The sequence below is a fragment of the Perca flavescens genome, chromosome 13 (assembly GCF_004354835.1).
Source record: "Perca flavescens isolate YP-PL-M2 chromosome 13, PFLA_1.0, whole genome shotgun sequence".
NCBI classification, from domain to species: Eukaryota; Metazoa; Chordata; class Actinopteri; order Perciformes; family Percidae; genus Perca; species Perca flavescens.
The window spans coordinates 16,052,660-16,069,633 of record NC_041343.1 but is presented as its reverse complement, the minus strand read 5'-3'; the positions used below and the strand labels follow the sequence as shown (position 1 = coordinate 16,069,633).

The window sequence follows — 16,974 nt, the reverse complement described above, 5'->3', positions numbered from 1 at the left end:
ATCAGTTTTACTTTATATGTTTGCTTAATGGAAGTTAGTTGGATGATTTTACAATTTACTGATTTTTCATACGTGCAGTATATCTGTCATATGGATAAAGTAATATAATTAGCTAAATGATTTTGTTCAAAATGGTACCTTGCTATGCCTTACTTTGGGGTGGGAAAAGTAAAAAAAAAATGTAAACTCACCGAGAACAACTCATCTTTCAACCACTAGCATGGAATGCTATTAATCCATTTTAAAGCTTATGTTCACTCATAGACGAATAAAAACCTGGTGTGGCAATCTGAAGTGAAGAAAGCTATCTGGTAGCCAGGTTTGCTTCAGATTGACTATTTTTCATTAAACAAACAAACAAAAAACAATACATGGTGTTCATATGCAGTGCCATACCTAACAAAGAGTAACAAATGTAAGCTTTCACAGCCTTCTTTTTTTTAACATCATCACATGCTGTTATTATTCCTGTACAAAAAAAGGTAGCCCCGCCACCAAAAACAAAAGATTATCACTCCAAATTTGATTGATATTCAGATAGTTTAACAAAGAGTTTATTGGGCCTTATTCATAGACAGTAAAAATAAGGCCTCATCTGCAGTAAGAGTGGATTCCAGACAGAGCATGGATGTATATTAGACACTAAAATTAGGGCTGTATGGTATGGATGTATGAGACAGAGGAACTTTCATAGCTCTCGCGATGCATCGGCTGTGAGATCTCGCCCATGCATTATACTGCAGGAAACCCCGTTCAGTCTTCCTTTCTCAACATGGCACCGAAGGTGAAGAAGGAAGGTTTGTCAATGTAATCATTTTGATTGAATAATTCGTATAATTCACGATTATATCGCCTTTAAGGTTAATTAGATGAGCCCGAAATTTAAGTATAAACTGACAGTGGTTTAAGTAATCTCAGGATATTGCTGTCAACTCTCTAAATATGTAGATAACGCTGATCGTCTCTCCTGCATGTATGCCAGAACGTGATGCTAAGCTAATCTAAGCATGTTAGCGTTTGCTCACCAAAACCGTGTGTCTATCTATCGTTACAGCTATTACTCTGTCCTGATTACTTCCCAGTGTGCAGTTTATTATGACCGCGTTTTAGCTAGGCAATGTCTTAGTAGCGCTTGTTATATAATAGGTTGGTAGGTAGGCTATTTTAGTGATGTTAGCACTTGCTGCACCTCAGCGGTGCTTATTCATTAGCTAACGTTACACGTGATAGTTAACAGCCAAGTTGCAGTTGTATTGCGAGGAAACAAACCACTGTCTAACATCTTGGCCATTTTCGTTAGATGGAGATAACTGTAGTTCTGTAACGTAGCTAAGAATAAAAGGTGCGGTATTTCAAGTTCATGTATTCATTAGCAAACGTTAATCACTTGTATCTTCATGCTACAATCACACAACATATCCGAGGCAGTGAATTGAAACAGCCACTATATAGCTAACGTTATATATTGAAATAGATGTGTGTATGTATTGGTTGCCAGTATTTAATTTTTAAATACGTATTTGTCCAGGAAAATGTGCTTTAGTGGTCCGATTAGGTTACACCACTGAACGTTAGACATGTCAACTGTACGTTAGCTTCATACAGAAGTAAAGATTATGTCTCAGCTGGTCAGTGTAAATGTAGCTTTACTCAGTGACACGTCTTAAAGGGAATAGCAAACTCTAGTCAGCTATAAACCTAGTCTAAGGAGTCATTTTAGTGGAGTACAACACAGCAAATACTTGAGACTTGATGATGCTGTTTTCAACAAATCAAAGTGTCTTTTGGCATATAACCAAATTACAAACTGCATGAACAGCTGACCAAAAGTCTAACAAATGGTATTTCTCTAATTTAAGCTGTCCCTGCCAAGACTGAGGCCAAGTCAAAGGCTCTGAAGGCCAAAAAGGCTGTGCTCAAGGGTGTACACAGCCAGAGGAAGAAGAAAATCAGGACTTCTCCTACCTTCCGTCGACCTAAAACACTTCGTCTGCGCAGGCAGCCCAAGTATCCCCGCAAGAGTGCTCCTCGCAGGAACAAGTGAGTTACAGTGACTGCATGCTGCTGAAAAATGCAGGGATTAAACCTGGTGCATATGATGGTAAAAGCGATCAAAGTATGAAAAAGCATGATTCCAGCTTTATAAACTACTGATGCACCTGACTTTGAATATTTTGTTTTACATTAGAACAATCAAAGATTCATTTTTGTAGGTTTTGTAAAATACTTTTAGATATTATCAAGTCTGTTTCGTAGACTTTGTTGACCAGAAAAGTGTGATGCTTTGGTGTTTTTTTTTTTTTTTTGGCCTAATTTAAATCTTTTCTGAAGGTTGGATCACTATGCCATCATCAAGTTCCCCTTGACAACAGAGTCCGCCATGAAGAAGATTGAGGACAACAACACACTTGTGTTTATTGTGGACGTCAAGGCGAACAAACACCAGATTAAACACGCTGTCAAGAAGCTGTACGACATAGACGTCGCCAAAGTCAACACACTCATCAGGTAGAAATCTTAACCCACAATGAGCTAAATGTGTGTTGTCTGGGTGGAATACTGGGTAAATGACTCTTCGTGCACTCCTTTTTAAATATACTGCTCATAATTCAAGCCAGAACATTGATCAGTGGTATATTGACCCTGTAATTACATTTGTTTAAAGTTTATGTTGTTGGAGTCAGTTTTAGTGGGTGATTCCAAACATATGACATATTAAACATAATTTGCAGTTAGAATGTTGGTCCAAAATGTGGTCAACATAGGTCCTGAAACAACTTGAGTCTTGATAGCATAGATTTTATTTTCCACCTTCCTTTCGTTGTTCAGGCCTGACGGTGAGAAGAAGGCGTACGTTCGTCTCGCACCAGATTACGATGCGTTGGATGTTGCTAACAAGGTGAGCCTTCAATCATTTAACAGGGTGAAATGGGCTTTTGAAAGCTAGTTCAACATAATGGTTGTATTTACTTTCAGAAGTTGTCAGTGCTGTGCAAGTGATGTAAACTTTTATTATATCTGAATGTCCATGATGCATTCAAAGGAACCACTGATGCCAGATAGTGCAGGTACAGATGTATTCACTCTGTTGGTGAACAGTGTAATTCATGTCCTGTTCTTTTCTACAGATTGGCATCATCTAAACTGTGGCAGAAGAGACTTGTGGAAGAATAAATATTTGTATAAACTACAACTGATTTAGTGTCCTTGGTGTTTGTGAGTTGTCTTTACACATGGGCACATACAGTAAATAAGGTTTTACATGCTTTTACCACCACGGTCATTGAGTTTACATTTTTCAGAATGAAACATTTGTCAGCTGTGAGTTCAGTTTTTTTTTTTTTTTTTTTTTTTTTTTTTTTTTAAAGGAGCAGGGGGACTGTTTGTGGTCCCTTGTAAGTAAATTGTGTGCAACTTTCTCCAAGAACCTTTTCATTAATGTAATACGACTACCAGATGTACCAGGCATCAAAGTGAGTGTTAGTAGTAAGCATAGGAATTAACTTTAAAAAAAACAAGGAATTAAGCGTAGTTTGAGTTTGGCTTTTGTACGTGTGATTGACCAATTAAGGTTTATTTTTTCTGTCCTGCACTGAAAGGTTGACAATCAAGTTGTGATGCTCTGGTGACCAGAAGCTAGTGAGTTTGACATGTAATCTAACTTATACTATTCTAGTGTTGGCATCTTGTGTTTATGCATTTATTGACTGCTTCTGTATAGGGGTGGGAATCACCAGAGGCCTGACGATACGATATCATCACGATACTTATGATACGATATTATTGCGATTTTAAACATTTTTACCTTTTTTCCAACTTCAAATTTTTCCCATTTTCAAATTGTCCCCAAAAGGAGATTGTCAACATCTGTTTTATCTAAAAAGATACATTTCTATTTGTTCATTTCACTTCAATTTTGTTGCTGCAAAATGGGATTGTCAAGCAGACAAACTGACCAACACAGATATAACAGATCGATACTTGGCGTCTGTATCGATACAATATTGCCATGGAAAATATTGCGATACTATGCTGTATCTATTTTTCCCCCCACCCCTACTTCTGTAACTTAAGCCCTAGTAGTGGTTTAAAGGGGATACCTTACTAATATGTATACTACAAACTGCTAAACGGTAACTGTTACATTGGACTTGGTGAAAAGGTATGCTTAGTGGAAGATATAGAGCACAAGGTTTCAGGTTTATTATTGTTCCCCACATTCACTGAATAATAAAGGGCAGACTGCTAAACTGACAGCTGTCAGTGTTGCCAATTTCTGGTGTGAAAGCTCAGGGGTTAATGCAGGACTTATATACTGACCAGTCTGAAAAAAGGGATGAGTACACTTCAATGTAGGACAGAATATATTCATGTTTTATTTAAAATGGGAAAAACAATAGCTGTAGTTGCACTGGAGAGGGTACACAGTAACGCACGGACGTATATGCCTTACACTTATACTTTGTAAGTAGTAAAAGTGTGATAAGAATTTAACTTAAACTGAAGTCTTGCAGTAAAGAAACTGGTAAAGTTAATGTGAATTTAATTTTTAGTTGTAATTTAGTTATTTTTATTTGTGACCAATTATCTTAACTTGCTTAAGTTGAGACTTCCTAACCATAGTGATGATTACCGTTTTACAGAACATGAATCAACACCTCAGTTCACAAATTCCTTTATAGTTTATGTAGCTGCTTCTGTAATCCTGATTTACTGTAGTTGTTGCCATTATTCAACACACTAAAGGCATAATGACTGTCTCATTGATGCATCTGAATATAAAAAAAAAGATTTAAACCATCAAACTGATATTTACTGCAGGGCTGCAGTTAGAATACAATCTCATGTCATTAAAATTAAATTTTGTTTTACATTTGGAGAGTTGAGATGAATGCAATGAGTAACAATGGAACAAAGTTCATTGGATTGAACATTGATTATATTTGTTGTACTTTTTCCATATTGTATTAACCGATAACATTATACAGTATGATACTGGTTTCAAAAATATCACCCAGCCTTAGTAATAGATGCTGAAGCGTTAAGATTAAATCAAGATATTAAACAGTCTTGTACAGAACATTACAACTGACTATTCTGTCATCTATCCGATTAGGTTCCGTTTGTTTAGATTATGTAGAAACCTGGTGACATCTTGAATGTATTTTGGGATTAAATTCAGACAGATAAATCACATAGGGGGCAAAAACAAGATGCACAACAAACCTCCTGCACTTTCCAATAAATATAAATTTGTCATATTGCTTAAATTCTACACAAATGCCACTCCTGGTTATGAGAGGAAGGTTCGGACCGTCCCTTTAACTAGGCCTCTGCAGATTGGGCACTTTCGCAGCGACGGTGCACATTCTTTGCACACCACCAGGTGTCCACATGGGATGAAGACGATGTTGACTTCTTTATCCATACAAACTTTGCAGGTACGCTCCTCCTGCAGGCGCCGCAGCTGCTCCTCCATGGGGAGGTCTGCAAAGAAAAAGAGATTGCCATTTATTTTCCGTCTTCCAACATGTTGGTCTACATTTTCGCTTGTCCTATTTGTCAATCCTTACATTGTGACAAAATGACCCACAGTATTCTAACAGGTTACATTACTGGTAACCTCTAAATTAAAATCGCTCCAAACTATTAATGGCTATACCGGCAGTTCATGCAGAGAATACTGTATTGCAAACCCGACAAAGAAATTGTTTCATGTAACATTTAGGAATTTCACATCATGGGGTTGAAATTAAGTTTCGATTGATGACTAAAATAGAAGTTACAAAGTGCTTCACAGTTAAAACAATTAAGCACAAAACATTCAATTGGCGTGATAGTAAATCCTGCCTACGGCTCAGGTGTGTCTTTATACCTGAAAGATCTTGGCTTGGTGATGCAGCTTCGTTTGATTGGGCTGAAAATGTGAAAGACAACATGTAGTTAGCTTAGGCTTAGGTTAATAAACAATATACTCTAAATAAGAACTGTCTTATGCTAATTCTTTAGGGCTTTTCAGGACGGAACAACGTGCTTTGTGCTGTGGATACCGTCTGGATTTAAATAAACCATTAAGCTCCAGTTCCAACAGTATTATTGGTTTTAAGTTTTGTCCAGGTTGATGGTTTCTGTACAAGTTTATCTGAATACACACTGAACCTTTAGTAGCCAAATATATCAAACGTGTTTTAAGTGCAATCAGAAAACGTGTGGTGTGGCGGGACAGATGTACCCATGAGATCTCTGAGCAAGTGTACGTCGTTTTTCTGGATCCAGTTGCGGAAGACCTCGGCTGCAGCGTTTCCCTTGTTGAGGACGAGCTCTATCAGCCTGGCGGTTTGCTGCTGAGGCGACGTCTGAGCCTTAAGACCGCTATACTCCTCGGTAGCTGCAGGTTAACAGGGAAGAGTTACTTACAATCGAGAGGTTTCTGACGTCTAGATGCTACACCTGAATAATCACTTGTCAGTCATGATTATTAATTTTGATGAGCATCTATATTAAATTATTATTAACCACTGAACTTTTTTTTTTTAATTTTCAAATTAATTTATTTCATTGAAATGAATTACAATTAAAATTACACAGACTGCTTGTTACAACATGCATCCGGTACAGCAGGGGTCGGCAACCTTAGGCACGCGTGCCACCATGGGCACGCGGCACCTTAACCATTGGCACGCTGGCAATATGTGTGCAAGAGAGTTATTGATGTGTTGAAATCATGGTTAAAATGCTGAAGCACTCTCTCATCCGCATGCCAAATTACAACGTTCACAGTTGGTAGGTGCCGATACCGTGGGTGCTCCGGAGCTTGAACACCCACGAAAAATACTGAGCACCCACGTGTGCCAGACTGCCAGTTCATTTTTACTTTATTTTAATATTAAACATTGCAGGTGGTGCTAAGTGGAGCGTCTGTCATAGTGTGATTGGTCATGTCGGTGGCATTGATTTATAATTTCCCACGAAGCTGATTAAACTTCTCATCTCCAATCCTATCTGTGAGAAGTGGCGCTGTCCTGAGTTGAAAGATAGCTTCTACGGCGTGTGTGTTCGTGTCGGCCGCTGTCCATTTCCTAAGGTTCTGAAATGCAAACATTTTTGACTTTTTTTTTTTTTTTAAAGGGTGTGCGCGTGTGAGCACCCACGGAGGAAAACATATCGGCGCCTGTGCGCAACCTGTTATTTACGGTAGTTTGATTGACTCATCTGACTGGGAACAATACAAAGAGGATTACCAACGGCCGCTGGGGCAGATGAACAACGTCTTGTTAATGTAAGGTGGCTACAATTAAACCTTCGTGAGTTAAAAGTCAATACTTATCAGTGCACTCACCTGTGTAGACCGGCATCAACATGTAGAAAGCGATAATTCAATCTGCTCTGTCTGCTCAGTACACTCTTGTCCATTGCGCTGTTTTACGCAAACACAGCTCTACTCTGCAAATAGCGAATTTTTACAAAACAAGCTAAAGCAAAAGCTGTTGGTTTGTAGTCTGTTTTTGTATCTTAGTTTGCAGGGATCTTGAAATTTGGACAAATTCTTATAAACTTAAGCTGTCTGAAGAAACCATCCTCTCCGCTGGAGCGGTAAATATGGACGCATTATAAGACCAAAACAAATACATGTGGCTACTTAATATGCACGTGAATGACGCAATCGTTATGTTCGTGTACTTCATTCTTGATAATGATGCTGGTTGTGTTATTATTTTGCCACAGCATCGTTTCATTGAAAATGAGACATACAGGACCTGCTTATCAGTCCATTCGTCATTAAAGCTGGGCTTTTCCACAACTTTTCGCTTCAGGCTCTTTGACAGTGATATTTTTGTCAGCCCATTTTCCACCAATCAGGACTGCATACTAAAACCATGTTTCCATAATGATAATAATAATAATAATAATAATAATATACAATAATAATAATTACAAGGTCCTGATTATTACAGATTCCCTGGATATTACATTTTGATGTGATTTCATAAAAAAAATTATGTTAACATGGCACACTAATAAACAAGACATTTTGAAAAGGGCACTTCATATCAAAAAGGTTGCCGACCCCTGCTGTACAGGCTCAGGGGAAAACTCTTGACATCACTTTATTTAATTCAATAAACCCAGAACCATTAATCATTTAGTTACCTCATTGCACTTTTTTTTTTCTACACTTGTAATTTTCAGTTATGATCAGAAATAGTTCAATCTCATAGCTGTTGAAACATTAAATCCTGCACCCCAAAGCAACTAATTACCTGTCATTTCTAATAGTGGAATGTGCTAACAGGTTCTCACAACACAGAAAGAAAAGAGAAACTTACATAACATATTTTGCTCTCTTAAATGCTCCAGCACTGGCTCCACACTCTTCAGACGCTGGATCAACGCTGCCTGGTGTCTCTTCACAAAAGTGAAACCATCTGAAACAAAAAATGAAAACATAAGAAATGTATTCAAATGTTCACTGGCCTGAGAGCAGCTGATAGCACAGCTAACACTGGTATTCATGCTTGTTCATTTTCATGCACAATACATCCCTTGAGACATCCGTATTTTCACCGCCCGCTGTAGCCTACCTGATGCCATAGCCTCCGCCAGCATCTCTCGCTCCTCCTCCCTTTTCTGGTCCTCGGCACTCAGCAGGTCTAAAACCAGCTCCTGGACTGTCCTGTAGTTCTCTCCGCTGGTCAGGATCTTGCTCTGGACTGTTTGCTTGACTAGACTACGCTCAAAGCCCATCTCTAAAGCCGACTTAATCACAGGGGTGTTCATCATGACAGCGTCCTCGGATCGCTCCTCTCCTGGACCGAGGTGAACCACTGTGAAAGAGAAATCAAGTTCCTAGTAACTTTATTTGTATCAGGGGTAGATTTGGTTTGCAGTAGAGTCCTCATACACACAAAAAAGCAAAGAGGCACATATCACATCATCATTCAACTTAAGACAATGGAAATTAAGAAATGGCAAAAGTTAAATGTCAGGCTGGGTGATATGACTTCCTAACTTGTTATCCTATTCAGAAAAGTTTCCATCTGCGACTCTTTAAATCCTTTTATATTGTATAATAACATTTCAATAAACTCCATCTAGACTGGGAAACTACAAATAATTTCAAACTCACCAGGTGGATCCACAAACTCTCTGGAGCTGCTGTCTCCGTTTGTTAAAAGCTTTTGGTGAGAAAACAGAAAAATAAGCACTTTTATCTAAATTACTTGTTCTATGCCAAATACAGTATTTGAACCACTAACATATTTCTATGCTGCTCTCTACTGACCTGCTCAAACAGCCGAGGGAAGCGAGCCTGGATCTGGTGAACAAACTCTTGTCCCTTCTCCTGGAGCAAGTATTCACACCTGCAATTAACCACAGGTACAAGAATACAAACATTTATACTTTCACTACAGTACAAAAGGGCTCTGGCTGACACATTTAGACTCTAAATAAAAAAAATCAACAATAAAACTAAATTTCGAACAACGGCATTTACCGAGGAAACCATTTAGCATGTTCCACCCAAGGATCATCTCCGGACTCCCAGCATCGCAGGCCTCCATCGCAGCAGAAACACTTGACATCATCGTTACGACCTTTAGGGAAAACAGAGCGCTTTCAGTGTGAGTTGATGTTTTAGCGGGGGGTTCATAAAAAGAGAAAAATAAAGATGACTGTTAACTGATAAGTAGTCATCTGAATACATGTCTGTTTTTCATCTTTCACTTCCTTCTTAGTATTAACATGAGGTCATGTTTATAACCAGGTGTTCTTCAAAAGATTTCTATCAGGACTTTCCAGCTCAAATGAAAAACTGGACACATACTGATACTGAAAAATACCTGTCTGCAGTGGACACCCCCCAAACAGAAGGAAAAAACAGCCTCTTACTGGTATTAAAACTTACTGTTAATTGCGAAAAAAGGGAAAATAAATCATTTTATTTCGACTTTTCATCTGCACCTTATGAGTCAATTCTGTGTAAGGCTTTTAGGGCCTTTTAAATGACAGCTTTAAAATTTCAATTTGAGTATTATTTTTGTTTTAGAAAAATATAAATACATCCTCTGTATTTGCTATAAAATAAAATACAATAAATTAGACTTTTGGGGGGCATAGCTTTTGTTTTGGTCCTAAAATGCATGTAAACTTAGTAAAATTTGGGCTTTTTCCCAGAGAAGGGGCAAATGTTTTTCTGAATTAATAATATGCGAGAGAAAAAAATAATAATCAGTTTTTAATAAAATCAAAGCCAAATAAAAGATTTTTTTCTATCTCCTTATTATCACTATACAAAGTGGATATTGAAGACATGGATCCAGATTATCTTTCATTTGGAGTTTTGGCCACCTGAATCCAACATTCACCGTCCTAGCTGCTACATGCTTCTCCTCATCAGGTCAGTGTCTGATAAGGAAAAGCTCTGATAAGCTTGTCTCTTTGATATTGTCCATACCCACATAGTAGAAGCCAGCTTTAGCCAGCTGGTCAGGCCTGACAGGGATACGAGACGGCCAGTTGACAAAAGTGAGCAGCCTCTCATCGCTCTGTTGCATGGCAGGGTTGGACACATTACTGAGGGTTGGGGCTCCTGAAGACAGTTGAGAAGTTATTCCTCCAGATGCAGATACGGCAGCTCCGGCCAGCGACACGTTGTCAGCTCTGTCCCCCCGCACAAAGCGACAGTTTGGATAATGCCTCTGGTGCTCGGATACAGCTCTGTCACCTGGCTCCCAGTTACTCAACTGCAAATACAAACAAAAACTTCAGTCATTGAAAGTAACCTCAAGACATGACCACACCTGATTGGTGCTACCTGTGGTTGTAAGGTGGATGTACTTTAGTCTGATACCCACTTCTGATGATAATCAACCCAGTCTAAATTAATAGGAACTCTAAAATATGTGTTTTTGAATGTGACTAAGAAGGGGGCACAGAGTTGGTTAGCTTGGTCTCTCAAGACCCTCTGAATCACCCTGAGTTACAGCCCAGAGATAATTACACCCTGTGTACTCACACATGTAAACATTATTCCTGAGTGCAGCCCGGTTCGTTTCCCTGTGATGATACACACCTGTCCTCCACAGCTGAAGCAGGCCACTCGGTCGCCTTGGCCCAGGTAGTAGAAGCCCGCCTTAGCAAGCTCAGCAGGACTTATGATGGAGAGCGTCCAGGGATGGAAGGAGTCCAGGCGGTCCTGCTCTCTGCGCATACTGGGGTTGTGGCATGTTGGTCTCTGGTGGGACATGTCCTCTATGCCACGAGAGCTGAGTGGGCTGGAGGGGGGTGGAGCAGTAAATCCCATATTTAGGTAGCCAACTGGCTCTTCCCCTTGGCTTACTGTTGGGTTAGGAGCAGCTGGACCTGGACCAGAAATCTAGAAGTAAAAGACGCAAAATATTATGAATTTACTCAGGTAGTTAAATGCTACTAAAAAGGCAACTACAGTAGTCAAATCATTTTATATAAAAGCACTTTGGAGTATACTTGTTGCTGTCTGATATATCAATTACAGATTCTGTCCTCAAAAACAAAACTATGTCATTAACTATTTTTAAGCTATGATTTTCCAAGATATAGGAGTTAACTTTCTTCTATACAATATATCTTTACATTACATTACATGTCATTCAGCTGACGCTTTTATCCAAAGTGACTTATAATTAAGTGCTTTCAACTCTGAAGGTTCAAACTCCAGACAACAAGTAGTAAGTGCAAGTACATTAGCTTTAAATAAGCAAAGCTACAAAGAGCCATATGAAAGTGCAGGTTCAAAATTTTTTTGGGTTTTTATGTTTATCCGAGGTGTAGTCGGAAGAGATATATATCTCTTATTTTTAAGAAACTTGTAGTGATCTTACTGGTATGGCTGGGGCAATGCGGAGTGGGGAGAAGGCGGAGTGAGAGGAGGAAAGCAGGTTGGCCGTAGATGGGAGGCTCTGGATGAAGGAGCAGGAAGGAGAGAGTTGTCTGTGTTTCTCTGTTGGACAGTCTCCGGCCTGCCAACCCTCTGCCGTCACGTTACACCTGAAACACTGCACTCGGTCGCCCACACCGGTGTAGAACCAACCTGCCCTTGCCAGACTTCGCTCTGTGACTCCCGAAGCTGGGAATCGAGCAAAGGTAGAGATGCGGAAGAGCTCTGGGGATGAAAACGACATCATACTGACACATTTCCTTGAGATTGTAACATATCAGAAGGTTAGATACAAAAATAATCTTAAATATATATCTGATAAAGAGAATAAAAGAGACTGGTACCTGAAGAGTTATCATATTGTAGGTCAGGTGGAGGCCCATTGCGACACAACCCCATCAAAAACGGGTTGTTTTTGAGTTGAACAAGAGTTTCCATTTTTGAATTTAAGTTTAGAAATATGAAGGCAAAAGAGATGTCCTTCAAAGGGAGAGGGGTTTGAGACAACCCATGGTCTTGCTTTCTCACACTCACTCAAACTGCAACAGAAATTAGTAGTGTAATATAGATCAGGGGGCAGAGGGGGTAGGGGGTTATCTCAAATCAAAAAACAGAAACAGTCAAGAGACAGTAAAAAAGAAAGTGAGGTTTTGCTAAGTGTGAAACTTAGTGCAGAAGAAACAAAACTACCAGTCCAGCACCCACTGTCACACAGTATTGGACACAAACTGCGAGACAAACTGAGATGCCCATTCCCTACATACAGTATAGCCTATACTTTACACCTGGATCCATTTTACCTGTACCTAGTAGAGAGTACTACCTCTGAACAATGAACTGCTGAAACTTCAAAGTTTCTTCTTCAGTTGTATTCCCAGTGAATGTAAATTCAACAACACATCATGTGAAGTAAAAAAAAAAAAGGATGGGGCTATTTAAAAAAGTAATTTAAATGCATCTTCACATCAATAATCATAATATTACACTGAGGTCAGATCACCCAGGATCAGTACACACTTTATTATCTTGTATATTTAGCACAGACATATCTAACCATTCAAACTTATGGTATGTGATTATGTGTACCAACATTAGAAATTAAATAAATGTCTCAAGCATGCACACACACAGACCAAGGGATATGTGCTCTCAAACCCCTCCCCCCATCTTAGACATCCCTTTTGTAGGTGTTTAAGCCGCCATAACTGATTACCAGAAATCCAATATAAAAAATAAAATCCTTCTTTGGCAAGGATAATGGACGCTGCTCTTTAGTATAATGATAGCAGGACCTGTAGAAATATAGGGCGACAAAACAAAGACACAAAAACATTGAATTGTATTCATGTAGGTCTAGAAATGCCGTACTCTTTATGACAAGTGAACTGACTTTTATGTAGAAAATCAGTGGAGTGCCCCTTTGACAGAGCTGCCAATCAATTTCCTGTTGATCGACCAATTGATTATTTAGCTAAATTAATCCTTTCGTAAGTAAAAGGTGGTAAGGATATGATCAACTCGTGAATTAAACACTTAACTTAAGACTTTCATAGGAAAGATAGTCTATATCCTCCGTTGCCGCAGGAAATTCCAATGGATGCATGTCTTTTCGCCAATGTCCATTTCCTTCCGCTTTCTTTGTGTATGTGGAATTTTAAACTCTGGTGGATTTATGAGGAATATGGTCAACTGCTCCTCAGATCTCTGCAGGGTAAATCCAGACAGCTAGCTAGACTATCTGTCCAATCTGAGTTTTCTGTTGCACGACTAAAACACCCTTTAAACGTACATGTTCCACCAAAACAAGTTCCTTCCCGAGGCTATTTTGCAACGGCTCCATGCGGCGCCCAGGACGATTGTGATTGGTTTAAAGAAACCAATGAACCACAGCACGTTTTCCTCCCACGCCGGAATGCTGTGTGGACTCACTAGACCCTCCTCCACAGCGGTGGAGGAAGGTCTGGCAAAGCAAGACTATAGGAAAGATAACTAATATTTGTTTTACTGCTACATTACTGGTATTTTCTTTCAGCAGGATGTGCTAGGTACTTTCCTCAATTTGTAATTAGGTTACAGGGATTTTTTTTCCCAGGATGGAGAAGGCATGTCCCACCCTACACTTCCTCTGATTGGCTTACCCTAACCCTAACCAATCCCACTCCTTCTGCCTAAACCTAACCAGAGAGGTTCATTGACCTAACCAAAGATTCTTTATACCAGGAGTCTTCAACATGTTTTAAGCAAAGGAACCCTTAACTAAAAGAGAGATGGAGCAGGGACCCCCTACTACATATATTGTATAAAATGAAGTTGCATATTAAACTGGGCCTACAATAACGTGTAGGGCGGCCTAAAGCCTTTATAATCATTTTATATATATATAGTTTTGCATAGAATACCAAGCTATTAAAACAATAATTGTTGGCATGATTTTATAAATCATACTTTAAATGTTAAACATACATGTGGCACAAGAATCTTAGGGTTAACTGTATCTGTGGATGGCCTTCCTATGAAAAAGAAAACTGGCTTTCAGGGTTCCAGACATTTCCTGTTTTAGCTGTCGTTATGTTGTGGTTTATTTCTGCTTTAGCTAACGTTAGCTACGTCGTTGACTATTTAGGAGGGATTAGATTAATTTGAAATTGATTTCGACAGTAAAACACTCATTAAAACATACAGTTAGCTAACAGTTGCCAAATTTTGTTATAACGCCCCACAGACACCATGACAAGATCAACAGACATTAGCTTGCTAACGGTAGCGGCTGCTAATAACCATGACGTTATATCCATATATCTATGGCCAGGCTAACTGCTGTCAGACTTTACTCCGCGTTCCTGTTTCTTAATCTGTGCGGCAGCACTTAGAAAGGAAAATAAAACTATGTGGTTTAAGTGACGCAAACACACGAGACAATACATAAGACAGCAAGACCTTTCCAGTCCTATGACATACTCACCGTTTCGCAGTCGGTACGGAAAGTCCCGGAGCTTGTAGTCATAGACACCACCACCCGCCTCTTTGTGCTTCCGGTTATTGGTGAAATGAAAATGGAACAGAAAAAAAACCCTCAGGTAAATCCCACAGTCCCAGCAGCGTGCTATGAGGTTAAAAAGTCCCGATGTTCAGGTGGTTTACATACCATACATAAATCAATAATCAGCACGATAGGTGCCAGGAATGCTTTTGTTGTTACATCATCTACTGGATGACTGGGACATTATTGCAAACACTAAGGAAGCTATGTAATAGGCTAATTAATGAATTAAACCCCGAAACTGTTTATTTAGTATTTAGTCACAATTGCTCTAAAAACTACCTTATTTTGGCCCTGTCCAACCCATATATTTTGTAAAGAGGTGTGTGGCTTTATTGAGCAACGTGTAATGATCTATATTATATATTTTACATGTGGCTTCTCTGATCATCAAATCATGTTATTTACTTGTTCACTATATAAAATGAAATCAAAAATTCCAGCAACCTGCAGAAAGCTGTAATACTGCAATTTATGAATAAACAAATCTTAAACCTGTATGTGAACAGAATTACCTACAAATATTAATATCACATACGGAAGAATACTCATAGCCTACATATATTTTACTTAAGTAAAAGTAGCAATAACAATGTGTAAACATACTCTGTTACTGTAAAGTAAAAGTCTTACATTCTAGATTTGACTTGAGTAAAAGTACATAAGTATTAACAGCAAAATGTAGGCTACTTAAATTAGGGTATTAAAGTCAAAGTACCTGTTGAGCTGAATTATCCCTTTCAGGGAGTTATATTATTATTATTAGAGCTGGGCAATATATCGATATTATATCGATATTGTGATATGAGACTGGATATCGTCTTAGATTTTGGATATCGTAATATCGCGATATGACACAAGGGTTATCTGTCCCTGATTTTAATGGCTGGATTACAGTAAAGTTATGTACTTTTTTGAATTTACCAGACTGTTCTAGATTTTCTATTATTTGCCTTTACCCACTTAGTTATTATATACACATTAATTATGATTATTTATCAAAAATCTCATTGTGTAAATATTTTTTTGTAAGCACCATTTGTCAACCCTACAATATCGCCGCAATATCAATATTGACGTATTTGGTAAACAATATCATGATATTAGATTTTTTTCCATATTGCCCAGCTCTAATTATTATTATTATTATTATTATTATTATATATGAAATTATTGAAATATATTTACAGATTCTTTAACAAATAATCAGCATTTAAATGGTACAGCTGGTTGAGGTGGAGCACATTTTTACCACTTTCCTGTTGGATAGTTTAATCTATATAGCACAGTATCATATTTTATAAACTGATCCTATGTTTTCTTTATAAAATTTAAATCTGTGGACTAGTAACTCCAGCTGTCAGAAAATGTAGTGGAGTAAACAGTACAATATTCCCCTCTGACACGTTGTAAAGTGGAAGTATAAAGTAGCATTAAACTGAACTACTCAAGTAACACAAAAATGTACTTAAGTACAGTACTTGAGTAAATGTACTTACTTTCCACCACTGTACATACAGTACATTTATATCAACTATGCATTTGAGGGCACATACAAAAATAAAGATGTACAATAAAAATGTGGATATTTTTGATATATTACAAACAAAGCTAACACTGATCATATTTATATAAACAAAACATATGAAATTGTCTTTACTATAGCAACAACACTAATATTCTTTCAAAGTCAAAAACCTAGGATATCCAAGATTATCAAAGTTAAAATAATAGTACAAAGAATATTCTCATTAGACAAAATACTTACGTATTGTGGAAGACGAGTCAGATGGTAAGACTAATGAGTCAGGTCATTCCAATGGGTTAGTCTAGTCGTACTTCCCCTAACTTCCTTCCTGCAATAAACACTCCCCTATGACACATCAGCAAGCACATCATAGGGGAGTGTTTTATTTTTAGGGGAGTGCATTTTAGTGACCTTTCTGATCTGGGTGGGTGTCAAAAATTGTCCCAGCCTACCTCTCTTTATGTCAAGTACCTGTTATTTCTTCAGAAG

The 16,974-nt window shown here is 38.3% G+C and overlaps 2 protein-coding genes and 1 non-coding gene across 3 annotated transcripts; 2 read left to right on the top strand and 1 right to left on the bottom strand.

Moving 5' to 3' along the window:
* The first annotated feature begins 689 nt into the window (after nucleotides 1-689).
* rpl23a (ribosomal protein L23a) lies at nucleotides 690-3,193 on the top strand. The gene is made up of 5 exons (XM_028594746.1): nucleotides 690-797; nucleotides 1,860-2,040; nucleotides 2,332-2,508; nucleotides 2,830-2,899; nucleotides 3,129-3,193. Exons 1-5 carry the CDS (start codon nucleotides 728-730, stop codon nucleotides 3,141-3,143), a joined length of 513 nt encoding a protein of 170 aa, XP_028450547.1. The 5' UTR covers nucleotides 690-727; the 3' UTR covers nucleotides 3,144-3,193.
* Nucleotides 2,089-2,160, top strand: LOC114567422 (small nucleolar RNA Z17). Its single transcript, XR_003694184.1, has one exon. It is a non-coding gene; the product is annotated as a small nucleolar RNA Z17 (small nucleolar RNA).
* A 1,158-nt stretch (nucleotides 3,194-4,351) lies between the features above and the next one.
* On the bottom strand, nucleotides 4,352-16,801 carry birc2 (baculoviral IAP repeat containing 2). The gene is made up of 14 exons (XM_028594744.1): nucleotides 16,726-16,801; nucleotides 14,880-14,946; nucleotides 12,262-13,209; nucleotides 11,862-12,142; nucleotides 11,075-11,377; nucleotides 10,457-10,745; nucleotides 9,497-9,596; nucleotides 9,284-9,362; nucleotides 9,128-9,176; nucleotides 8,583-8,825; nucleotides 8,328-8,426; nucleotides 6,233-6,388; nucleotides 5,876-5,917; nucleotides 4,352-5,487 (listed from the first exon to the last, which is right to left on the bottom strand). The coding sequence occupies exons 3-14, from the start codon at nucleotides 12,353-12,355 to the stop codon at nucleotides 5,294-5,296; spliced, it is 1,929 nt and encodes a 642-aa protein (XP_028450545.1). The 5' UTR covers nucleotides 12,356-13,209; nucleotides 14,880-14,946; nucleotides 16,726-16,801; the 3' UTR covers nucleotides 4,352-5,293.
* Nucleotides 16,802-16,974: the final 173 nt, after the last annotated feature.

What these genes read in the sequence shown, in the direction of transcription:
- rpl23a (XM_028594746.1), top strand. Translation starts at nt 728, where the DNA reads ATGCATTATACTGCAGGAAACCCCGTTCAGTCTTCCTTTCTCAACATG. An exon ending in ACCGAAGGTGAAGAAGGAAG is followed by an intron (nt 798 to 1,859) that starts GTTTGTCAATGT and finishes CTCTAATTTAAG; the next exon opens with CTGTCCCTGCCAAGACTGAG. An exon ending in AGTGCTCCTCGCAGGAACAA is followed by an intron (nt 2,041 to 2,331) that starts GTGAGTTACAGT and finishes TCTTTTCTGAAG; the next exon opens with GTTGGATCACTATGCCATCA.
- birc2 (XM_028594744.1), bottom strand. Translation starts at nt 12,355, where the DNA reads ATGGAAACTCTTGTTCAACTCAAAAACAACCCGTTTTTGATGGGGTTG. An exon ending in GCATTGCCCCAGCCATACCA is followed by an intron (nt 11,378 to 11,861) that starts GTAAGATCACTA and finishes TTTTACTTCTAG; the next exon opens with ATTTCTGGTCCAGGTCCAGC. An exon ending in GCTTCAGCTGTGGAGGACAG is followed by an intron (nt 10,746 to 11,074) that starts GTGTGTATCATC and finishes TTGTATTTGCAG; the next exon opens with TTGAGTAACTGGGAGCCAGG.